The sequence below is a fragment of the Chiloscyllium plagiosum genome, chromosome 23, assembly GCF_004010195.1.
Source record: "Chiloscyllium plagiosum isolate BGI_BamShark_2017 chromosome 23, ASM401019v2, whole genome shotgun sequence".
Classification (NCBI taxonomy): domain Eukaryota; kingdom Metazoa; phylum Chordata; class Chondrichthyes; order Orectolobiformes; family Hemiscylliidae; genus Chiloscyllium; species Chiloscyllium plagiosum.
The window spans coordinates 21,252,809-21,279,632 of record NC_057732.1 but is presented as its reverse complement, the minus strand read 5'-3'; the positions used below and the strand labels follow the sequence as shown (position 1 = coordinate 21,279,632).

Genomic DNA, 26,824 nt, shown 5'->3' with positions numbered 1-26,824 from the left:
CTCTGATTAGGGCTGTCAGTCTGGTCCAGTCAGGGAGCCCTGGCTGACAAATAAAGCTGGAGTGTCAGATATCCTGTTCACTCTGCAAGTTGGCTCTGGAGAGATTTGTTGATATTGACTGCAAATAGGTAAAGCCCAAGTATGGATCCTTGAGGAATTGCAATAGTTACAGCTTGCTAGCTGAAAATTACACATTTATTCCTTCTGTTTTCTTGCTAACCAATCACCAATCCAAGCTAATAATCATAATCCCAGGATTTACTTTTAAATAAACTCATATTCCACCTCATTGAATGCATTTTGAAAGTCTATAAACAGTGCATCCACTGGTCCCCTTTTAACCTCCCAGATAGTTAAATCTCAAAAAATTCCAACAATTGTCAAACACAATTTCTCATCAATAAATTTATGTTAACTCTGTCGAATCATATTATGATTTTCTAAGTGCTATATTAAATCCCAAACTCTCCACCATCTCTTTTCTGACTTGAGTCGTGGAGTTAAGTTTGCTGCCTTCCAAGAGGGAGTGTTGTTTTAAAATCTACACATTTCCAAAAAAATCAAAACTAATTTGCGCACTATCGTTGCAACCACTTATTTAAAATCCTAGAATACAAATGATCTAGTCCATGGGATTTGTTTGCATTTTATGTTTTATTATTTTACAGTATCTTTTGGTAAATATTATTTAATAAACAATAATTTCTCAAATTTATTCACTTCCACGTGATTCTTGGTTCCCCACTATTTCTGGAATGGTTTGGTGTTTTCTATCATGAAGACAGATCCACAGTAGATTGTTATTACTTCTGCCATTTCCTTATTCTCCATGATAATTCATCCAATCAGTCCGTGAAGTTTACTTTTACTGATTTCTTCCTTTGTATAAACGTTTACAGACTTTTATATGTCACCTTTGCTAGTTTGACAAGTAGTTAAAGGATAAAAAGGTGATCAGTGTTAAATAATTAATTCTGGGTGGGGGCTCTTGTGATGCAGTGGTAGTATTCCTTCCTATGAGCCAGAAGGCTGCAACTCAAGTCCCACCAGCTCCAAAGATGTGTAATAGCATCTCGGAACAGGTTGCTTAGAAAATCTCTCTGTTGTATAGGATTAGGCTCTTGTGGAGCAATGGCAGTGCCCCTACTTCTGCGTCAGGAGGCCGGGATTCAAGTCCCACCAGCATATGTCATAAAATCTGTGAACAGGTACATTTAAAATAAAATTAAAAATCTGTGTGTGCATACGAGGAGGTCTTGTAGTGCAGTGGTGGTGTTCTTAATTCTGGGCCAGATGGTCTGGGTTCAAGTCCCACCTGCTCCATAGACATGTCTGAACAGACTGATTAGAAAAAAAAATGTGTATGCAAGGAATCTTGTGGCAAAGTGGTAATGTCCCTACCTCTAGGACAGAACATCCAGGTTCAAGTTCCACCGATCATAACACGTGAACAAGTTGATTTTTAAAAAATCAGAACAAGTGATTAAAAAATATCTGTGAATATATATGCGTGTGTCACACACACAAAGAGGAGACAAGTGGAACTGAGCAATGGGTGTAACTGAGAGACCTCATATAAGCCAAATAAATTTTTGTTAATAGAGAATATCTGTACCTAGGTTCCTGCTTCATCATATGGTTTGAATTACTTAACATTAACTTCCAGTCAGATAGGGAGCAAACAAGAGGAGACCATAGGGCCAGACAATGTCTGCTCCAGGTGATGGGAGTTCCTGGATCTGACGGCACAACCACATAGGGTTGCTCACAAAGGCATAACGGATCCAGCAGGTAAGTGTAAAGGTGCTTACCTCTTGACCAAGCTGTCTTCAGCCTCAGTTCACCCTAGGGATTACCAAGACCAGCAACACCCAAATATGCAGAGTTCAACTTCAAAGGGTTAATAAAAATGAGGTGTGTTGCATCAATATAACACTTGGCAAGTGTCAATTTCCCTTCTGGGAAAGTGTTGGTCACTCATCTTCTACTCTGCCTACATTAAAGTCATAACTGGGCAAATTGGAGTAAAGATTCAATCTTAAACTCTTTGTTTACCCATTTTCTCGATTTAAAACTGCGCCAAATTATCTTAACCACTAATTATTTGGACATTCCCACTAACTTTCATTTTAACCAAGAAAGCCATATAATGTACCAGTCTGTAACTAAAATGAAGTTCTAACAAAGCAGCGAGAGATAATTTTAGAAATAATTTCAAACAGAAACTTTGTTCAGAAACTTTCAACTTGTAGATGCAACACAAGTATAACGCATATTGTAGGTGTACACTATACTATCTTCAATAGTAGGAGACTTAGAAACCATTTCATTAAAACATACTAGTTGCTAACTCTATGCCACAGCACTGACGTATCCAAGGCTTAATGTAAACTTGCCCATTACAAAAAAGTATTAAAGTGTCATTAGATCTTGCAAATTTTAGACAGCAGTGGGAATCATAGGTGTTAATACCTTGCTATGAGATAATTTAGAGACAACCTCAAAATGGCTAGAAATAAGAACATTGGAATGGCCCAGCCATGCCATACAGCATTCATGTAGATCTGAAAGACAAAAGAGTGTTACAATCATGCAGAATACAAAGCTGCCCTCTCCCTTCCCACATTAGCAAAACACTCAGCACTCATGAATTGAGTTAATATTTGCAACACAGCCCACAAATATTTACTTAAAAAGCACTAACTAAAATGCCACATTCATGAGTTACAATTTAATAAATGCAAATCTCAACAAATATCAGTACTGAGGGTTCCCTTTAAAAAAAGTTGCAACATTCATTTGGCATTTTTATAAATTTAAAATTTAAAATAAGCCAGATCTCTAGCAATATCAATGCCTGTCTATACTGTAATAGTGCTATCTATTGAAGGATTCTTGCTTCTCATTCTTCATTAACCATTGTGACCACTTGGAATCCTCACCTACAAACGGCCAGTGAGCTACTCTTATCAATCTAACTTTCTGAGGTGATTTACCCATAATGGACAACGTGTGAGGCCACCCAATAGTTGAAGTCTGGGAAGAGGTTGCGCCTCCCATAAGCTGGCAGTAAGTCTTTTTGCTATCAGGGCTCAGAAGACAAGCAGGAATTCAAGAAAGTAATTCAGTGGCAAAGGAATTCCAGACATATAGGATATATTATTCTCATGGGGATAGGTGCTTCAGGTTCTTAGACAGGAGTTAGCTAATGTCCCAAAATGCTTAAATGTATTATGTATGGATATGAAGCACTGATAAACAGAAAAATCTCAAATAGACTTGTTTGGTCTGTAACCCTAATGAGTGTATACTTGAAAGTCTACAATTTTGTCCCTTACATATCTACATCTTCTGCATAGCATAATAAAGGAATTCTTAAGAGGGAAACCATTAAATTTCTGGGAGAACTTCAAACCTGTTTAACAAAAAAAAATCAACAGGTAGCAAAGTGACATGAACCTCCAGCAGCAGCATACAAAAAGGCCTCAGAGTCATAGAATTCCTACAGCGTGGAAGCAGGCCATCGAGTCCACACCAAAGCGCATCGCACTCAGACTCACCCCCCTACCCTATCACCCTGCATTTCTCATAGCTAGCCCATTTAGCCTGCACATCCCTGGACACTGTGGGCAATTTAGCATGGCAATATACCTAACCTGCACATCTTTGGACTGTGGGAGAAAACTGGAGCACCCAGAAGAAACCCATGTAGACAATTGTCCAAGAGTGGAATCAAAACTGGCTCCCTGGTACTGGGAGGCAGCAGTGCTAACCACTGTGTCACTGTGCTGCCTCTTACTCAGTATTTATATTAGGGATACATCCGTGCAGCTCTTTACACTATTAAGATAATGACAACAATTATTTGGTATAAAATATAGTACAAGTGGGTGATGGACTTAGCTACTGCCACTTCTCATCAACAAAGACTGGGCATTACTGTTTCTAAAAGGATGCTAGCATTCTTTTGGGGGTGGGGGGGCGCGGTGGGAAGGGTGACTCAGGTACTGTCTTCTACTGTGGATTTGAAGCAGTAGCCACTAAATAACCTATTTTGCTCTATCTACCGCCTCAAAATGGCCAGTAACAGAGTACTGTATAGCTTAGCCAGCATTTCCTGAAATTAAAATAAACTAAAATATAGTGTTAGAAACAAAAAAGGCACTGAAGAATGATAGTTTCCAACACCATGATAAAGGAGATAGGTTAGAAAATTATAGATACTTTAACCATAAGCTCTTTCTTTCAAAGGACTTGTCCCTTTACAATGGAAAATTACAAGTGTACCTCCACTATTTTAAAAAAGCAGGGGAGAAACCCATTACAAACATACTGGGTTCATGTCAGACATGAGAAAGTGATTGAGATTCAAAAGAACATGAATTATTCTAGATCCAAGATGGATTTGTAAGGGTTAATGTTCAATAAACATAGCATAATTGAATTTTTCAGAAAAAAAGTTAACAGAGGAAAACTGTAGATCTAGTCTTTAAAGATATTCAGAAGGCATTCAATAAGCTTCACATCAATTTTAGCTAAACATCAGTAAAGTTCACTGAAGTAATGGATAATTACAGGCCTGATCAGTAAGATAATGAATATATATTTGAATAGAGGACAGTGATAATTGATTTCCAACAAGGATCTGGGCTGGGGCTTCAATGATTTGCTATTCTTATTGATGACTTAGGTAACATAAGCAAGTCTTAAATGCAAACTTGCCAATGACAGAGACACAGGTGGCATACTATGTATTGTGGAAGGCAACATAAGATTATGAGATACTGTTGGCTTACAGGAATAGGTGAAACTCTAGCAGATGAATTTTAATATGAGATCATCCATTTTGAACCATATAACAAATGCAAACATTTTTTTCAATCGTGAAAAACTAGGTACAGTGTAGCTCTAAAGCGATCTAATGGCCCATGTACACAGATCACTAAAATGTAGTGATTATATAGGTTCAAAAGCAAATAGAAAAGCTAATAGTTAGTCTCTGGATATATTCCACTGGTTAGAAAGAGTGAGATTCTTTTCTACTTAACTATATAGCACCCTAATTCGATCATATCTAGAGAAGTGTACACAGTTCTCGGCAGATAATCATACAGCAGGCTTTGGAAGAAATGCAGAACAGTCTCACCAGATTGTTACAAAGACTCCAAAGGTTAAAATAAAAGAAAATTTACATAAACAAGGCTAGTATATTTGGAATACAGAAAGTTCAGGGAATCTGGTTGAGGTTGTTTGGATTTTGAATTAAATTTATAGAGAAATTCGAAAGATTCTTTACGCTGCCAGGTTAATCTAGGAAAATACTACTTATTTAACAGGCCATTCAGAGGGTAAGTTAAGTAACACTTCTTAATAATGGTAGAAGTGTGAAATTCGCAAAGTGGATAGTAACTTAATTAATAAGTTTAAATCTCAGACTTTTGCTATCCTAGGTTATCAAGGGATAGAGCGCTGTCAGGTAGATGGAGATCTACCTGATCAGCTATGATCTCATTGAATGCTGAATAAGAACATTAGAACTTAAAACCCCTACAGTGTGGAAGCTGACTATTTATCCCATCGAGTCCATACAACCCTTCAAAGAGCATCCCACCCAGATCCACCTTATCCCTGTAACTCTGCATCCCCTATGGTTGATCACTTAGCCTGCACACTCCTGAAGACCATGCGCAAGTAAGCATAACCAATCCACCTAACCTACACATCTTTGAACAGTGGGAGGAAACCCACACAGACACAGGGAAAATGCACAAACTCCACACAGACAGCCGTCCGAGGCTAGAATCTAATTTCTGGCCCTAAGTGGTAGCAGAGGTAATCACTGAGCCACCTTGTCACTCCCAATAGGCTCATTGTGAAATGGCCTACTTTTATTGCCAGGTTCCTCAGCTGTCAGTGATTGAGGATATTCAACAAAAGGAAATCGCTTCAATGTCCAATAATTATGAAATGCCAGTAGCATTAGATAATTGCGACAGACACCAACAGTCATATGAAATTTCCATAAATCTCCAATCTCCCACTGCTTCTCTGAAAAATCACCAAAAAATGGTGTAGACAGATTTCTTCAGGGATTTCAGAGGTTTAGGATCGCCAGGCAATTCAGCCCAAGTATGAATGTACAATATCATACTTAACATGTTACCAATGACTACTTACAATAAAGGCAATTACTGAAGTGTATACAGAGTGCCAATTTGATAAGGCTGACAGGTTCTTTAAGAAACTGGTAACTGGCTTGGCACCACGTTCTGAAAGTAAATGTAAAAATAGTGATTCTGTAGCCAATTTTATAAACCATATACATTCTCCATCCCTCAAATCACAGACAAAAATTATTAATTGTAAAATATTTTGATCCGGATCCTGAGTAGTTAAGGTCAAGCCCAAAAATATTAATTTTTAAAGAATCCAATAAAGTTACAGACCCATAAGCTGCATTGTTAAACATTTAATGTTGTTAAAGTATTCGAGAGCTCTTACTAGCTTGGAATTGCACCACAGTAACCTGATGATTGAATCCACAACAAATGTGTGTTCTTGTGTTCTTATTTTTCCCAGTTTGAGAGCTAACCTTCATCACTATAGAATATTTCTGGAATTACATTTTGTAACTGTTTTGTTCAAAATGTGAAACATAAGACACCTCATCAGATCACATGATTTGGAGATGCCGGTGTTGGACTGGAGTGTACAAAAGTTAAAAATCACACAATACCAGGTTATAATCCAACAGGTTTAATTGGAAGCACTCTAGCTTTCGGAGCGACGCTCCTTCATCAGGTGATTGTCAATCACCTGATGAAGGAGCGTCGCTCCGAAAGCTAGAGTGCTTCCAATTAAACCTGTTGGACTATAACCTGGTGTTGTGTGATTTTTAACATCAGATCACAGGTTTCTAAAACGCAGTCAAACTACAAAAGCACTCTCTTTTTACCCAACCCTGATCAATTCAGACTTGGGCAGAGAATGGTATCAAGCATAGACCAAAGTGGTGGAATATTTTAGGATAAGCACTTTAAGATACATACTCAATTACATTCAAGAACTCCAAAAACAACCACAGATATTCATATTCTAATCTGTGGGTAAGCATTTTATCTGATGTGTTAATATCAGTATCAAAACACAATTAGCTTTGAATAAAATGCATTTCTAAATATACATTATAACACTCTTCAAAAAAAAGTATAAAGGTGAAAAATGTAGTTTCCAATCATGATTCCAATAATCCCATGCCCTTTTCACACATAGCAAAAGTAGAAATTCATTGTCTCCTGACAACATAATGTGTATGTAAATGAAATTCACTTACTTAATCTTCTCATATTTTCAGTTAACCTAAAGAAATATAAATTGAGGAGACACTAATTTCAAGTCATAATTAGTCGTCTTAAACATGAAGATGCACACTAACTGTAAATATGTCTTCAGATACTAACCCAGACGTTAAAACTTTAATGTCACTCACATTTTCAGCTCCTGTAAAGTGTTCAAAACACATCAAATGTCAAAGTAGTTGCCTCATTCACAAGTAGCATACTTGGTTTTATATTCAAAATGCCTCCAGGACAAAGGGAAGGATATTGACTAAAAAGAACTTGTTAACTCCACTACTTGCTTTTTCAAAGTTAGCAATTATCTGAACCTTTTGCTACAGTTTAATTTCTTTCAATAAAGACTTTAGAGGATGACAGACATTAATTATTAAAATAGCCCTTAGATACTTAATTTGTGCAGCCGCTGTTTCACGGATCCATTTTGAGAGTATCTCATACATGGAGAAAACACCTCTCGCCAACAGCTCCTCTTACTGATGGAAATTACAATACATTGTAAGAAGCAGCAACTAAAATAAAACGATATACTAAATGAGAGCAAGGTTTTCATTTTGGTTTCTAAAAACTGGTATTTTGTAAGTTACATACAATATTATAAAGATGTGTTGTGTTATCTGAAACATTAATCTAGACCATCATTGATTGGACATATATTCATAACTTACATTTTTTGTAAAGAACACTTCAGAAAGCAAAGTGGACTGACTGCAGCAGGAACAATTGTTGCATTTGCAAAGAATGCAAGCTGCTCCACTGGAGTCAGAGTCTACAATACTGTCAGGGAGAGATCACATGACCTAGTTTTAGTGCAATTAAGCTAATGATTTTGAACAGTCAATCGGAGATATAAATGTCTGCAGCAATAACCTTTGCTCTCCCTCTATCATTAACATTTTTTTTCCTGAAACCACACTCAAACTTTGAGGGTTGTAAACCCACTGGAATATGTCATCACCACAAGTAGAGGGTTCCTGGAGGAAGTATCTTCATTGCAACAATCCAAGAGTTCTTAAAGGAAGAGCTAGAATCTATGACCACTGTCACCAAATCAAAAGAATTCAGCCAGACATTCTGGAGCCAGGAAGAAACCCCAGCGGCAATAGCTTGTAGGTGCCAGTTCAAGGCAAAAAGAAAAGCTGCAGTTGCTGTAATCCAAAGTAGACAAACAGGCGGCTGGAAGAACACAGCAAGCCAGGCAGCAACATGAGGTGCAGAAGTCAATGTTTCAGGTTCAAGAAGGGTTATACTCAAAAGTTTGACTTCTTCACCTTCTGATGATGCCTGGCTTGCTGTGTCCTTCCAGCCTCCTGTTTGTCCACTGTGTTCTAGTGACTTCAATTACAGAGCAACATTTGGGCAGTCGATGAATAATCCTTTTTTCCCAAATTAGTTACTGGTCAAAGTACCTCTTATGATTACACTGCAGAATTTGGTGGAGTCTTTAGTTTTCAAGAAAGTTAACCATGTATATTTGCACAGTTGGACTTTTTCATAAATCGACTTTGCACCTTTGCTTTAAATAAATATTAAAATGCAATAAACCAGCCCTTTATTTGTTACTTAAGGATGTTGGTGGACTTGGTTTTAGTACTGAGCTACATACAGTCTAAGAGGATAAGCCAAGAAATCACTTTACCCATCTTAACTCAATGTAACAAGGATATGCAAACATCTATCAATATCTAAAAGGAATCCAAACTGAAAACAGTTGACAAAAAACAATACTGATGGAACAAAGGATTTATATCTCTCAGAACATCTTCAGCTCTACCAAAATATTCAGCACCATAGACAAATAAAAATTGACCAGGGAATCAAGCTAAAATACTGTAGTAGAGATAACTGAAGATGACTATACTGTAACACTGGATACAATTTGTCTTTGAATACATTTTGATTTATCAAAGTTTGTTCTCCTACCGTTTAGCACTAAGTGGTTCTTCAGTTTCTACAGGATTTTCTTGTTTTTGGAATTGAAAATCTTCGATATACTCTGAAAACTTCTCGAAGAACCATTTTTGAATCTTGGAGTAGAATGTCTTACGTTTCTCTAGAAAATTTTGAAGTTTAAATAATCAGCAAGTACAAAACTCTTATTCCATTTAATTTAGTCCCAATTAACTAAATTGGGAGATTCAAAATAAAAATTGTAATAGTTTAATGAATTTTTATGCTATTTAAAAAAGGAATTGATGAAGTGTCAATTCACAGAATCATAGAATAATATAGTACAGGTAAGCAATTTGACCTATTCACGATATGCCACCACTTTTGAAGAGCATTCAGTTCAAAATACAAAATATCAATGTATTTCCAAGAGTTAACAACTGAGTCTCTAAGCAATGTTCTGTCCAATCAATAAGGTCAAGGCTGATTTGTTTCTCAACTCCTTTTACCTGCTGTAGCTTATATTCCCGGACATTCTTATCCAACAAAACTATACCCATTTCTTTCTTGAAAATTTCTATTAAATCCACAGTATTTTGGGGCAGAGGTTTCCAGATTTCTACTGCCCTTTTAGAGAAAATTTGCTTGCTCATTTCATTCATCAATAGCCTAGCTTTAATTTTAGGACAAAGTCCATTTGTTCTGAATTTAATGAACAGACCTCTTGGCCTAAGAATTACAGCAAGTGTTTCACAATTGTTTGGTGGTATATCATGTTATTTCTTACAAAGGAAGTAATAGCAATCATATCTTCAACACAACTTGTTAGCTCAGAGATTTTCTCAGAACAAGCCTAATGCAACATCATTTCAGAACTGGTTTCAACTTGATCACCCATACATTCATCAGAATGCAACCTTCAGCTTTCAAACCAATTCTCTCACCCAGTTCTCCCAAAACCATGTTGCTCAGATGTCAGACATGCACTGAAGCCCATCTTCATACTTAAGGTCTCCAAATTAAAATACTGAGCAAATATTCATGTTAACATTCTACTTGTCTGACAGACTGGATTCTTTCCTCACAGGGATGCACACTTAGCAACTCCACAAACTTTATGAAGTTGGCAGAGCTAAAGACTGACAACAGTGCTCCCTTTCACCATGTTCACAGACCCATTGCCAATTCCAGGCATTTTAAAATTACATGTTTTGCATATAAGGCACTAAATAATAAGCATCCTCTTTAATATTTGAGCTTAAGGTAACCCAGAGATTAATGACGAGGATGAATTTTCCATCTTTCAACAAATATATTTACATTTAGTCTTGAACCGTGCAAAGTTCAATAGACTTCCTGGAGGTGTTTGAAAAATCATGGTAAAGAGACTCATCAACAAGTTGCATCTATTCGCGCTTTTTGACATTACTAGTTGGAATGTTTGAAAACAGCAGGTAAATAATCATATCAATCCACCTACTATAATTTTGTCCTTCAAAATATCCTTCTTTGTCAGGTAAACTGCATCATGATTATAAAGTTTTATAAACTACCTAAAAATATGCCATTAACTTAAGTAAATCTTCAACTGGATCTGAATCTTTTCTGCTATGTACAACTTTAATTTGCTGGATGTCAGATAGCAGAAATGGGTTTGATTTGTGCAAGACATCAGTTCCCCTGATGCATTTGCCAAGGATCATGAAGTATTCTAACCAATACTATCTTCACAAAAAATGTTTGTATTAAACACAGAAGCACACAAATACCTTCAAATATCCAGTCAACATTTAACATTGACACAATATTTTACATTGCTTCACAAATGGAAACAGATAGACTAAGAGGCAGCATTGAAAACTAAGTCAAATTATTAGATTTTAAGAAAAACTTTTCAAAGCAAAAGTTGAGTGGTTTTACAAATGACAGACAGATGGGGAAGCACTTCTGCAAATTTCAGCATAAGTGGTGCTGGAGGCCAGGTGGGAAAAACAACACAAAAGGTTAAGAGCATATTTGAGGGAGAAACTAGTGGCAAGAGGTAGAGATTTAAAGAAAACAAAAAGTTTAAATGTAATATATTATGAGGCAAAAACCTGGTGCAAAATACATTATAGGTGGCTGCATCTGAGGGACTCGGTATAGAATGAAAAGCTGGTGACCATATTTGAGAAGTTCAATTTGGGATTTATAGATGATTTGGAAATTAGACAATCATGTCTGGAGGTAACAACATTTGGACAGTGTAGATGCATTACTGGGATCAAAGATAGAAAATGAGTAGAATGTAGGACCTAAGCTCATGCTGGGCTCACCCAACCAGGTAAATGGATAGAATTCCATCACAGTCCTGACTTCTACCTTGTAGATGGTGGACAGGCTTTGGATAGGTCAGAGGTGAGTTACTCGCCACTGTATTGATAACCTGATATGCTCTTGTCGCCACTGTTTATGTGACGAGTCCAGTTGAGTTTCCGGTCAATGGTAATCCCCAGGGTGTTGATAGTGGGGATTCACTGATGATGGTACCATTGAATGTCAAGGGTAGTGGTTAGATCACATGTTACTGGGATGGTCATTGCCTGGCATTTGTATGTTGTGAATGCTACTTGCCAGTTAACAACTCAAACATGAATGTTGTGCAGATCTTGTTGCATTTGAATATGGACTACTTCAGTAGCTGATGAGTAGCAAGTGTGGCTGAATATTATGCTATCAGGGCTAATGTCCCCTCTTCTGACCTTATCATTGAGGGAAGGTCACTGATGAGGTAGTTGAAGATGGTGGACTTCGGACATTACCCTGAGGAACACCTGCAGAGAAGTCCTAGAGCCGAGATAACTGAACTCCAAAAACCACGACCAAGTGTCAAGTTCCTCGGAGTGAATAGTCCTGGACTTCCCACATAGATGCAACGGGGAAAAGGCACAGCAATGCCTCTTCTTCCTCAGGCAGCTAAGGAAATTTGGCATATCCATAAGGACCTACACCAACTTCCACAGATGCATCACTGAAAACATACTGTTTGGGAGCATAATAGCCTGGTCAGGCAACTGCTCTGCCCAGGACTATAACAAACTACAGAAGGTTGTGTGCATAGCCCAGACCATCACAGAAGCCAACCTCCCATCCATGGACTCCATTTACATGTCTCATTGCTGCAGAAGGGCTACCAACATCACTGACGACCCATCCCACTCCAGTAATACTTTTCTACAACTTCTTCTGTCAGGCAAAAAATAGAGATTTGAACATATGCATCAGAAGGTTCAAGAACAGCTTCTTCCCTGCTGTTATTAGACTAATGAATGAACTCTAATTTCAAATAATGCTGATCTGGCCTAGCACACTCCTGTGCAGTGTAACCTGTATGTCTTACACTATCCAAGTTTTTTCTCACTCTATGATCTGCATATCCTTGCTTATTGTCATCTGCCTGTACTGCTCGCAAACAAAGCTTTTCACTGTACTTCAGTACACATAACAATAAATCAAATCAAATCTTCCTTTTTGCAAGGTATGACTCCAACCAACAGAAAGTTTGCCCCCAATACCCATCGATTCCAGATTCGTTAGGGCTCTTTGATTCCACACTTGGTCAAATGTGGCCTTGGTGTCAAGAGCTGTGACTCCCATATCCCCTCTGGAATTCAACTCTTTTGTCTATGTTTGAACCAAGGATGTAATGAGGTCAGGAGGTGAGTGGCCCTGGTGGAACCCAAACTGGGCATCACTAAGCAGGTTGTTGCTGAGCAGGTCCTGCTTGACAGCATTGTTGATGACACTAATGATCAAGAATAGACGGATGGGGCGGTAATTGTCTGGTTTGGATTTAGCCTGCTTTTTATGTGCAGGACATACTTGGGCAATTTTTCACATTGTTGGGTAGATGCCAGTGTTGTAACCGTACTGGAAGAATTTGGCAAGGGAAATGACAGGTTCTGAAGCACAAGTTTCAGTATGATTGCTGGAATGTTGTCAGGGCTCTTAGCCTTTGCAGTATCCAGTGCCTCCAACCTCTTCTTGGTGTCATATGGAGTGAATTGAATTTGCTAAATACTGGTATCTGAAATGCTGGGGACCACTGGAGGAGGCTGATAGGTATCATCCACTTGGCAGTTCTAGCTGAAGATTGCTGGGACTGCTTCAGACTTAACTTTTGCACTGCTGTCTTGGGCTCTTTCATCATTGAGGATAGGGCTATTTGTGGAGTCTCCTGCTCAAGTAAACTGTTTAATTGTGCACCACCATTTCTGACTGGATATGCAGAGCTTAGATCTGATTCATTGATTATACGATCATTTAGCTCTTTTTATACTGGCTGCTTATATTGTTTGACATGGAAGTAGCCCTGTTTGTAACTTAGACAGGTTAACACCAAATTTATAGATATGCCTGATGCTGTTCCTGACATGCCCTCCTGTACTCTCCATTGAACCAGGGTTGATCCCTTTACCTGATGACAATGATTGTGTGGAGGGTATGTAAGACCACAAAGTTGCAGATTGTGCTGGAGTATTATTGTGCTGTTGATTTCCCACAGCACCTCTTGGATGCCCAGTCTCGAGTTGCTAGATTGTTTGAAGTCTGTCCCATTTAGCACAGTGATAGTGCCAACAACATAATGGAAGGTATTGTCAATGTGAAGTCCCCTCGCCAAAGATGGTTTGCAAGCACTACTATGGACTCAGTTGCCCAAGTCAAGAACCTATCTAACAAAGTGGGTTTGTGGGAGGACCAAGTTGAAGTTATAACACTGGACTACAAGCATGCGCAAGAGTGGTCAACAATCTCTGAGGGCTGTGGTGGACAATGTGGGCTGTGAGGTGCTGTGGGCGGTACGGTGGCACAGCGGTTAGCACTGCTGCCAGAGACCTGGGTTCAATTCCTGCCTCAGGCAACAGACTGTGTGGAGTTTGCACATTCTTCCCAGTGTCTGTGTGGGTTTCCCCCGGGTGCTCCGGTTTCCTCCCACAGTCCAAAGATGTGCAGGTTAGGTGAACTGGCCATGCTAAATTGCCCGTAGTGTTAGGTAAACGGGTAAATGTAGGGGAATGGGTCTGGGTGGGTTGCTCTTCGGAGGGTCGGTGTGGACTTGTTGGGCCGAAGGGCCTGTTTCAACACTAAGTAATCTAATCTAATCTAATCTTATAACCAAAAAAAAAATCAGATTAAATTGTTGTCGGCCTTTTGTATCCAGTCATGGACTGTGGTGGACAATTAAACAACTAATGAATAGGCTCCACAAACATTTCAATTCTCAGTGATAGTGGTACCCAGTGAATCAGCACAAAAGACAGTCATCCTCAGCCTGAAATGCTGAGCAGATGAACCATCTCTGCCTCCTGAGACCCCTATTATAGATGCTAGCCTTGAACCCCGTGATTCACTCCACAGGTTATCAACAAATAGCTAGAAACAATGAAAATGGCAAAGGTTGTAGGCATCAATAGCATTCCAATTGAAGGACTGAAGACTTGCTCTCCAAAACTAGAGATATTCCTACCAAGTTGCTCCATGCCTATTAATGCAGGACAAAGCCGTCTTGACGAATTATCACTCCATTAGTCAACTCTCAACCATTAACAAATTGATGAAAGGTATCATTAAAAGCGGTACCAAGCTACATTTAGTCACCAATAACCTACTCAATGATGTTTCGTTTTGATTCCACAAGAAGCATTGTGTTACTTGATGATTGATTGGAAGAGTTGCTGGCCTCAGTCTGGCAACTCTCACTGCGTGGAACCTGGGCCTTAGGGTGCAAAGTTTCAGATGAAGGCCCAATGGTAATTACGCCAATAATTTATTCGCATTAGATTTGACGGACCTCCCTTTAAAAGACACAGCGCAGATCTCTCGCTTGCTCACCAGCTGATGAGACTCTCACTAATCCATCCAGTGCATCGAGTTCAAGAATTTCCATGATCTGCAGCCAGCTTGTCAAGATAACTGACTTTTTCAATACCTTCTTGGTCATACGATGTGACTATTTATTATTTCCCATCCTTAACTGCATTTGAGAACTCAGGTGCTAATAGGTCATTGTTTTGAACTGTTGCAGTCCTTGTGGTAGAGACAGACCAGCAGTACTGTTTAGAAAAGAATTGATCGAGTGACTGTGGTGGACAATCATATATCATCCTGACGAAGAAATATGCGACCTGGATGGAAAATTGCCACCTGTGGTTTACCCATGGGCTTGCTATCCATTTTTCCTAGGTGGCAGATGGCACTCATTTAAAAAGTGCAGTCTAAGGACCCATTGTGTGTTTGTGCAGTGCATTTTGTAGATGATGCACATGGTTGCCTGTATGTCCTGACACTGAATAGAGTGAACGTTTAAGGTGATTTTTGAGCTGCTTAATCAATCAAGATGCTTTGTTCTGGAAAGTGTTGAGCTTCTCAAGTGTTATTAGAGCTACATCCATCCAGGCAAATGGAAATTGCCCGACTGTACCCTTGACTTGTGCCTCATTCTTCAAAGCCTGCCCAACAAGAATTCCCAGCTTCTGTGCTGCTCTCATAGCCACAGTATTTATGCAATTGGTCCAGTTTAGTTTCTGATCAGTGGTTAATCCCTAGAAGTTTCTAGGGAGTAATTCAGTGATGGTAATGCCAATGAAACGTCAAGAGGAGACTGTTAAGTTCTCTCTTGCTGGGGTTTGTCATTTTAATACGCTTAAGTGATGTGAATATTACTTGCTGTGTAACAGGCCACATCTGATTGTTGTCCTGGTCTTTTTGCATGTAGGCATGCACTGTTTCATTTTACGAATGGAACTGAACACTGCACTTGACCAGGGAACATTCCCACTTTGGAAATTTTATAATGAAGGAGAATTCATTGATGAAGCAGCTGACAATTGCTTTGACTAAAACACTACCCTGAGGAGCTCCTGCAACTGAGATGACTGACCTCCAGCAGCACAATCTTCGATCTTTTTTAAAGCTGTGACTCCAGTTGTGTAATGTCTTCGCCCGATTTCCACTGACATCAATTTAACTTGGATTCCTCAACCTCATTTTCAGTCAAAATCTGCCTTATAAGTTCATAAGATATAGGAGCAGAATTAGGCCCTTCGGCCCATTGAGTATGCTCCACCATTTGATCATGGCTGATATGCTCCTCACCCCCATTTTCCTGCCTTCTGTTCAAATCCCTTTAATCCATTACCAATTAAAAATCTGTCCATCTCCTCTTTAAATTTACTCATTGTCTCAGCATCCACCACACTTTGGGGTAGCAAATTCCACAATTTCACAAACCTTTGCAAGAAGTCGTTTCTCCTCAACTCTGTTTTAAATTTGCAACTCCTTATCCTAAGCCTATGACCTGTCATGCTAGAATGAGGAAGAGGAAGTATCCACTTCATGTCTATTTTATCCATACCTTTTATCATCTAGAATACCTCAATTTGATCTCGCCTCATTCTAAATTCCAGAGCGCAAAGGCCTAAACTGTTCAATCTCTCTTCATACGACAAACCCCTCATTTCTGAGATCAATCTAGTGAACCTTCTCTGAACTGCCTCCAATGTCACTACATCTTTTCTCAAATAAGGGGAACAAAACTGAGCACAACACTCTAGGTGCAGTCTCACCAATACCTCCTTCCTTTATATTCTATTCCTTATTCCAAAAGCGAACATTCCATTTACTTTCTTTATTATCTGCTGTACCTGCATGCTGGTTTTCTATGATCCATCAATGGATACACCTAAATCCCTCTACACTGGAGCACCCCAAAGTCTCTCCCCATTAAGATAATAGGCCATCTTCCCATTTTATTTGAACCAAACACATGACCTCGCACTTATCCACGTTAAACTCCATCTATCACATTTTGGCCACTCTCTGAACCTATTTATATCCATATATCATTGCAATTTATCGTCCCACCTATTTTGTATCATCTGCAAATTTGGTTATAGAGCCTTGTATCCCTGTATCTAAGTCACTAATGTAGATTGTAAAGAGCCGGGATCCAAGGACCGAATCCTGTGGCACCCCACTAGTTACATCTTGCCATCTAGAAGAAAACATATTTATGCTGACACTCTGTCCCTATCCATCAGCCAGTCATCTATCAAGGCTAATAAATTACCCCTAATCCCATATGATCCAACCTTATGAATTAACCTTTTGTGCAACACCTTATCAAACACCTCCCGGAAGTCCAGATAAATTACATCTGCAGCATCCCCATTATCCACCTTGTTTGCTAAATCTTCAAAGAACTCTTAGTCAAACAAGATTTGCTCTTCATCAAACCATGTTGACACCGATAGATAGTGTTTTGACTTTCTAAATGTCCTGATATTGCTTCCTTGATAATTAATTCGAATACTTTTCCAACAACAGATGTTAAACTAAGTGGTCTGTAATTTCCCACATTTTGCCTCCCTCCCTTTTTGAACAAGCACGTTATATTAGACATTTTCCAATCCATTGGAACCTCTCCCACATCCAGGGGATTTTGGAATATTGTAACCAATGGATTTACTATCTCCACTGCCACTTCCTTTAATACCCTAGGATGGAGGCCATTAGGCCCAGGAGACTAGTCTGTCCTTAATCCTAATAGGTTGCTTAGTACCATTTCCCTATTGATGGTGATTGTTCTAAGTTCTACTTTATCTATTGCCTCTGCCTTGATGACCATTAGTAACTCCTGTTTAACTTCTGAAATTCAGTTCTTGTGTCTATATTCGTAACAAAACTATGATGAGTCTTACACAAACACACAGCAACAGACAAACTGCATGGAAACTGGCTCATTGCAGGCGAGTTAACAGCAGTGGTAGCAAGTGGAGACCCTTAAGTGGCCAATTAAGGACCATTTAAGGGCCTCAATTGGCAGAGGCATTGGTAAATTAACCATGGAAATTCCCACCCAAACTTAATTTTGATGGAGGTGGGGTTCAGGTATGTCACCATCCTACCTAATTAATTGGGCTTCCCACCTCTAACCTCACTATCTCCAGAAGCACAAGATTATGGCCACCATTTCAACATGGATAGGTGAAGAGGAGAAATTTTGAAATCCATGTTGACGGTGTAAAAGCCAGTTTCCAATGTGAATGTCTGTGGAGATATTTTCAGATCGACTGTTTAGAAATGTTATCACATAGTTCTGGAGCTGCAGGGTCCTGAAACCACACCTCCTGGTTCAGAGGTACATATAACGACCAACGCAGTTTGTCATTTACATCATGATGATCACATCCCCATAAAATAATATATTGGATACAACATTTTCCTCAGCCGTGGGCATGAAGTCAGGTGTGCAATACATTCATTTGGTTAATTTTAGGAAGAGATGCTATTTTCTTTGACAATTTCACTATCCCTACAGATGTATTGCCTATCTGAAAGACATGTAGGAAATAATTCATTATCAAAAACACACAGAAGTAGGCAAATACTAATTATCATCCACACTGATGAGATTAAGTCAAGAATTATGAATAAATATTGGCAATAAGATTTATTACGAGAAATAGAATGGTTTGAAACAATAAGGAAAATAGAAATTGAGATACTACCAATACTTTATCAAGAATCAAACTAAGACAGAAATCACAGAAGTGTTATGGCACAGAAGGATATTTAACCAATTATGCCTACATTCACTTGTGAAATTAACAACATTACCTATTGTCAATCTCCTGCATTTCCTCCCAAATAATCATCCAATAACCCCTTAAATACCTTAACTGAACCTGCCTCCACCACATGACTAGACAGTGCATTCCATACCTTTGCTGCTGAGTAAAAATTGTTTTCTTCACTTCACACATGCTTTTTTTGTAGATCACTTTAAAGCTAATGAACAGTTTTCCCTATCCAATCATTCTAGTCCGCCCACAATTTTGAAAACCATTATCAGAACTCCTTTTAGTCTTCTCTCCAAGCAGAACTGTCCCAACTGAGTCAACCTATCCTTACAAGGCTGAAAGATTGTGGCCAGTGCCCTTGCAATTTCTACCTTAGTTTTCTTCAAAATTCTTGGATGCATCTCAATCTGTCCCAGTGCCGGGAAAATCAAAAATGACAAATCTATGTTTTTGGCCATATAGAATATGGTATTCCAACATCTACACACGGAAAGGAGTAAATGCTCCCTAAAAATATTAAATATTCTCTGTAAACAATATTCAACTTTCGTTTAAATTTCAAAACAAAAAACATAAAAGACTACAGATCACATCTGTCTCAGCAGTAAACATTAGTTTAAATAGGAATCATTATCTAAATAAAGTAAATAGAACTATTTCACTAGCAGGTTTGGAATTCAATTACATAAACTTAAGAACCTTAAAATCTTGTCTGAACATAAATATACACACACCTTAGCATTTACAGTGAGATATGTTGCATGCTAAATAATGTTGTACATGCTGAGCCTAGGGTACTGAGTGAATAGCATGCACAGTGAGAATTCTTGGAAAAAACTTCAACTGCAAATCCAACCTTTTCAAAGTGGTTGGGGTGGTCAATTAAAAAAATACTCAGACAGAGGAGACCATTTTAGTGTTAAATTTAAATTACATTATTTGTGAAGTATACATTTTTCTAGATAAGTTACAAACCTTAATTTGAGACTTTAGTTAGCAGGCTGAAAGGGGAAAATGACAGAAAAGTTTTCAAAAAATACTTCGAGTTATTTGATTAGAATACTGCCTTTATTAGTTTGATATAATTTACTTCAAACGCATCCACCCAGCTGCCTTGGGCTACAATCTATTTTGCAATTAATACCCATCTGGAAGATCTACAATTAATAACAAAAACCATGAGAGATTTGTAACTTTTGTAAGTTCTTGATAGCATTCTCATCAGTATTTCTTTCGCTACTTGTGCATTCACTACATTTTCAGTTACAATGTACTCCTGCTTATTTGAATTAATCAACAATGCATGATAAGGGAACTGTGAGGTCATTATGTGATAAAAATGGGACATGTTAGGAAGCACATGCAAATACAGGATTTAGATTAGATTAGATTAGATTCCCTACAGTGTGGAAACAGGCTCTTCAGCCTAACAAGTCCACAATGACCCTCCGAAGAGTAACCCACCGAAACCCATTCCTCTACATTTACACCTGATTAATGCACCAAACCTGCACACTACAGGCAATTTAGCTTGGCCAATTCACCTGACCGACACATCCTTGGATTGTGGGAGGAAACTGGAGCACCCGGAGGAAACGCATGCAGACACAGGGAGAATGTGCAAACTCCACACAGTCACCAGAGGTTGGAAATGAACTTGGCTCCCTGGCAGTGAGGCAGTAGTACTAACCATGGAGCCACCGTGCAGCCCTGAAACTGAAATCTCGATTATGAAGTGCCCACACAGCTTACACATTTCTACTTTAAGAGACATAACTCATTAACTCATCTGTCAGTCAATGTTTTTAAAATTCATTACTTCAATTTGAAACCATGATTTAATTTAGGAGACCATAAGATGTAGGGAGCAAAAGCACACGATTCAGCTCATCAAGCTTGCTCTCCCATCCATGGAGATCATGGTTGATCTGAGACTTGTCAACTCCACTTTCCTGCCTTTTATCTACCTCCCCTGACTCCCTGACCGATTTAAAATTCTGTCTATTATTGCTTTGAATATAATGATCCAGCTACCACAGCCCTCCATGGTAAAGAATTCCAGATTCATTATCCTGTGAAAGAAGAGATTCCTCTTCATCTCTGATTGATAGATGGTATTTTGTGATTAACTGTCACAATTTTTGTCTGTAAAAGTCTCAACTGACATTTAAATTGAAGATACTTAAACTTAACTTAAACACGAAGAAAGCTGGGTAACTGTTCGAAGGGGGATAAAACAGTCAGTGCAGAGATCCCCTGTGGTCGTTCTCCTGAAAAACATGTATATAATTTTGGATACTGTTGGGGGGGGGGGGAAACTTACCAGGGGCATGCAGTGGGGTGCCAGGGTCCATGCTGTCTCAGATTGTGCCTTTGGGGTCCTGAAGGTATAGGGTGACCAGCTCTAGTCATGGTCCACATAGATACTAATGACATAGGTAGAAAGAGGGACAGGGATGTAAGGTAGGATTTCAGGGAGCTAGGGTGGAAGCTGAGAGCTAGAAATAACAGATTTGTTATCTCTAGTTTGTTTCCCATGCCACATGATAGCGAGGCAAGGAGCAGGGACAGATACCAGCTAAACATGTGGCTGCAGAGATGATGCAGGGGGAAAGGTTTCAGGTACATGGATAATTGGTGCTCATTCTGGGGAAGGTGGGACCTCTCCAAACAGGATGATCTTCACTTGAACCAGGGTGGTACTAATATCCTGGGGAGGGAGTTTGCTGGTGCTATTTGGGTGGGTTGAAACTAGCTCAGCAGGGGGATGGGAACCTGAAGTGTAGTTCCAATGCACAGGAGGATGAAAGTAGGGAGGACATGGACAGGATTTCATGGTCACAGGAGTGTGCTGGCAAGCTGGTTTGAAGTGTGTCTACTTCAATGCCAGAAGTATCTGAAATAAGGTAGGTGAGCTTGCAGCATGGGTTGGTAGCTGGGAGTTCAATGTTTTGGTAATTTGGTTACATTTAGTTTAGTGATGGAAAGGGATAGGTACATGCCACAGGACAAGAGTTATAGATAGGAGGTGGGTGCAATCAAAGCCCAATTAGTCAAAACTTAGGATGGGGTATCAAAATGCGACGAATGCGTACAAATCGAAATGTGGAGCTGGTTTAAGGAACAGATATTGCAGGTCCTTGATAGGTATGTCCTTTTCAGGCAGTGAAGAAGTGATAAGGTAAGGTAAACCGTGGTTTACTAAAGAAATTCCGCATGTTAAGCGGAAGAAAGAAGTTTGCGTGACGATAAGACGAGATAGTTCAGATGAGGCGATGGAGAGTTACAGATTACCTACGAAGAATTTACAAAGAGAGTTAAAAAGAGCAAAGAGAGGACATGAGCAGTCTTTAGCAGATAGAATAAAGGAGAACCCTAAAGCTTTCTATAAGTATGTGAAGAATAAAAGGATGACTAGCATAAGAATATGGCCAGTCAAAGACAGAAATGGGAAGTTGTGTGTGGACACTGTGGAGATCGAAGAGGTGCTAAACAAATATTTCTCATCTGTTTTCACTCAGGAAAAAGAGAATATTTTACAGGAGAAGAAAGAGATACGAGATTTTAGACTAGAAAGGATCGAGGTTAGTAAGGAAGAGGTGTTATCAATTCTAGAAGGAGTGAAAGTAGACAAGTCCCCTTGGCCGGTTGGAATTTATCAGAGGATTCTCTGAGAAGCTAGGGAGGTGGTGTTGGAGCCTTTGGTTTTGATCTTTGAGTCATCATTGTCTACAGGTTTAGTCCGCAGGACTGGAGGATTGCAAATGTTCTGCCTTTGTTCAAGAAAGGCAGTAGAGATGACCCAGATAAGTACAAACCAGTGAACCTTAAGTTTGTAGTCGGAAAACGTTTGGAAAGGATTATGAGATAAGATTTATAATCAGCTAGCAAGCAACAATTTGATTGCAGATAGTCAACATGGTTTGTCAAGGGCAGGTCATGTCTCTCAAACCTCATTGAGTTTTTTGAGAAGGTGACCAAGCATGTGGATGGGGGTAGGGCAGTTGACGTGGTGTACATGGACTTTAGCAAAGCCTTTGATAAGGTTCCACATGGTAGGCTGTTGGAGAAAATGCAAAGATTGAGGATGATTTAGCAGTGTGGATTAGTTGGCTTTCTGCAAGTAGGCAGCGAATGATGGTTGATGGAAAGTATTTGACCTGGAGTTTGGTTACGAGTGATGTGCCACAAGGATCTGTTTTGGAACCACTGTTTTTTGTCATTTTTATAAATGATTTGGACTCAGGCATAGATGACACTGAAGTCGGTGGAGTGGTGGACAGTGTGGAAGAATGTTGCAGGTTGCAGGGGGACTTGGATAAACTGCAGAATTGGGCTGTGAGGTGGCAAATGGAGTTCAATGCAGATAAGTGTGAAATGATTCACTTTGGGGAAATAACTGGAAGGCAGAATACTGGATCAATGGAAAGATTCTTGTAGCGTGGATGTGCAGAGGGATCTTGTGAGTCCATGTACATAGATCCCTGAAAGTTGCTGCCCAGGTTGATAGTGCTGTTAAGAAGGCACATGGTATGTTAGGTTTTATTGGTAGGAGAATTGAGTTCTGGTGCCGTAACATCATGATGCAACTATACAAAACACTATGCAGCCGTATTTGGAATATTGTGTACAGTTCTGCTCGTCCAATTACAGGAAAGATGTGGGAGCATTGGAAAAGGTGCAGAGGAGATTTATCAGGATATTGCCTAGTCTGGAAGAAAGGTCTTATGAGGAAAGACTGAGAGACTGGGTATGTTCTCATTGGAAAGAAGAAGGCTAAGAGGGGATTTGATCGAGGCATAGAAGATAATTAGAGGATGAGGTAGGGTAGACAATGAGAGCCTTTTTCCTAGAATGATGACGTCAGCTTGTACGAAGGGTCATAGCTACAAATTGAGGGGTGATAGATTTAAGACAGACGTCAGAGGCAGGTTCTTTATTCAGAGAGTGGTAAGGGCGTAAAATGCCCTGCCTGCCAATGTAGTTAACTCAGCACATTAGGGAAATTTAAACAATCCTTGGATAAGCACATGGATGATGATGGGATAGTGTTGGGGGATGGCCTTAGATTAGTTCACAGGTCGGCGCAACATCGAGGGCCAAAGGGCTTGTTCTACACTGTAGTGTTCTATGTTAACAGTTTTAAGAGAAAAATGTGCTGTCGGAGTTAATTTTTAAAACTTTTTAATTGACCAAATGCAATGCTGTATTTGTGAAATCATTCATTTCTAATGTTTATTGAACTTTTGTTCTGTGATGGAAAAGGTAACGGACATTGATTTTGTAGAATAAAACTTTTTTTAAAAATTTCTGTACAGCCAAAATCAGCATCAAGGACTTTTCATTATTGCTCATGAGAGGAGGGTAATACCCCTGTACGTTGTCCAAGAATGCACTCCAGAATCGTAGAATGCATACAGTGCAGATAGAAGCCATTCAGCCAATTAAGTCTGCACTGACCCTCCAAACAGCATCATGCACAGACTCATCCACCACACCCTATCCCCATAACCCTGCTAATCCATCTATCCTGCATATTTCTGGACACTACAGGATAATTTAGCATGGTCAACCCACCTAACTTGCACATCTTTGGATTCTAGCTTAGACTTAAGGAAGATTATCCCTGAACGCACCTTGCAATATTTTTCCACTTAGTATATAGCTACTCAGTAGCAACAGAACAAGATAGTGCCAAACAGTGGGCAGTTTTATAAAAAAGGGGCGTATTCCTATTGTGAATTCAGTGAAAATTGCTCAAATATTTGCTCATTTCATACGCAAAATTTATAGCCAAAAAAGTTTTGAACCCAATCAGAATAAAAAGACTAGTATCTACCCACAACACCAATACTGTGGAAATTCCACTTGGAGCACTCACTTTACATTAAAAATTGTTAAATGTTAAGAATACACTAAATGAAGTCCTTTAATATTGCTTTAATGTGCAAGATTTACTCCTTGTGCTTAACATTTAAGTAATCTCAGAAATCACCAGTGTAAATTACCTGTTCCATTTACTGAAGTCTGAACTTTCAAAGACTGCTGACTTGAAGAGTCTTCACCTCTTTTAAAGAAAAGATGAGAACACAAAAAAATGCTGACATATATTTCACAAATTAGACAACTAAATACTATAGAATATCTAAAATTGTAATTATTTTAACAGCTCAAATTTATTTAATTCAAATTTTCATAGCCTGCTTAAAGCAAATCATCAGCAAGGATTGTTCATTGATATCAAGTCAAAGAGTGTGGTGCTGGAAAGAAAAAAAACAGCCGGTGAGGCAACCTCCAAGGAGCAAGAGAGTCTGATGAAGATGAAGACTGATGAAGAGCTTATGCTCAAAACGTTGACTCTCCTGCTCCTCGGGGATGCTGTCTGATTGGCTGTGCTTTTCCAGCACCATACTCTTTGACTCTGATCTCCAGCATCTGCAGTCCTCACTTTCTCCACATTCATTGAAATACCAAACACCTTAGTGAATGTGAAAACAAAAAATGCTGGAGATCACAATGGATCAGGCAGCATCCATGGAGAGAAAGCATGCTAAACATCAGCTCTAATGAAGGGTCATCTAGACTTGAAACATTAGCTTTCTTTCCATGGATGCTGCCTGACCTGCTGTGATCTTCAGCATTTTTTGTTTTCAATACAAATTCCAGCATCAGCAGTAATTTGCTCCTACTTCAGTACATATGTCTTGCCTGATAGGTCATTGGTGAACAAGGAATGAAATATACTTCTTAATTATTCCAGAAAGGTTTTCATATGAATTAGCACAATACCAACTAAAAACAGAGAATTTTCTTCAGGAATTTCAACTTGCAGCATGATGCGAGCCAGGTTTACTATTTCTCTGCAGTTAAATATTCATATTTCATGGAGCTGTACTCCTAGCACGAAGAACAAATGTTTCAATGACAAAACCAGAACCATTTAATAAATGATACAGCAATGTTGTTCCCATTTTCAAATAAATGTAAGAGGTTGTTGTGGGATACAGTCCATGTTAGCAGTGGTTGCACTAAAATTATCAGTGAAAACAAAATTGTACCACAAATGCCAACTGGTGTGCAACTAATTTCAGAGACATTATTACAAAAAGGATTTAGATACACAGGCATTTTCCTTCCATGACAGTGGACATTAGCCATCTTCTGTTTAAGTTAATTCTGCAAATTATCAAACAAAAAATGTCTACAAGATGAAATAGTATATCACTATACTTAGTGAATTAAAGGATTATTTCACTCTGACTTTATAATTCATTTATACTGTATGACTTGAATAGCATGTGATTTTAGTACTGCTGAAATTTGCATTTAAACATATCAGTATCACGCAATATTTCAGAGATCAGGTTCATGCTACTTTTAATTCTTGAATTAAAGAGTAATAATAGTCAACTCCAGAATTACTAGCTACCAACACCTCTCACATCACACCCCTCATTTACATTAGACAGTTACTACCCATCTGGAGTATCTAATATTTTTAAGTAAATTTGACATATTCTTCAGGTATCATCTGCAACAATGTAACCTTGATTAGCTCTGTACCAATTTTACCTGGTTTTGATCACATCAGAGATTTTCTGTTCCAGCTCTATTCGCTTCAATTTCTCCTTTTCTAGTTCTTGCTTAAGAGTTTCTGCATTTGTCTCTTCCCTAAGCTTCCTCAATTCCTCTTCTGTTTAGAAAAGAAATAAAAGAGTATGCATTAACAACAACATTAAATTGGTTGCAATAATCATAACACATTACTAGGAAGTAGCATATGATATTTATTGCACAGTACATAACTAACTACATACTCACAAAGTTGACTTCATTATTGTAAGCCTTAGAATCCAATTACAATCAATTTTTTTCAAAAATTTGTTCAGTTGATTTATGTTGTATGCCGGTGGCCAGTTTCATGTTTTGGACACATTTATTACAACCTGCTATTCATAA

The 26,824-nt window shown here is 38.8% G+C and overlaps 1 protein-coding gene across 3 annotated transcripts in view; it reads right to left on the bottom strand.

Moving 5' to 3' along the window:
• Positions 1-26,824, bottom strand: part of gramd4a (GRAM domain containing 4a) — a 147,225-nt gene that overhangs the window by 48,768 nt on the left and 71,633 nt on the right. For all 3 annotated transcript variants that reach the window (XM_043713699.1, XM_043713700.1, XM_043713701.1), the window contains 6 exons: positions 26,438-26,558; positions 24,874-24,932; positions 9,279-9,408; positions 7,334-7,359; positions 6,178-6,269; positions 2,473-2,564 (listed from right to left, as the gene is read on the bottom strand). In XM_043713699.1, the coding sequence (XP_043569634.1) occupies positions 2,473-2,564; positions 6,178-6,269; positions 7,334-7,359; positions 9,279-9,408; positions 24,874-24,932; positions 26,438-26,558 (520 nt within the window). The remainder of the gene's footprint in view (positions 1-2,472; positions 2,565-6,177; positions 6,270-7,333; positions 7,360-9,278; positions 9,409-24,873; positions 24,933-26,437; positions 26,559-26,824) is intronic.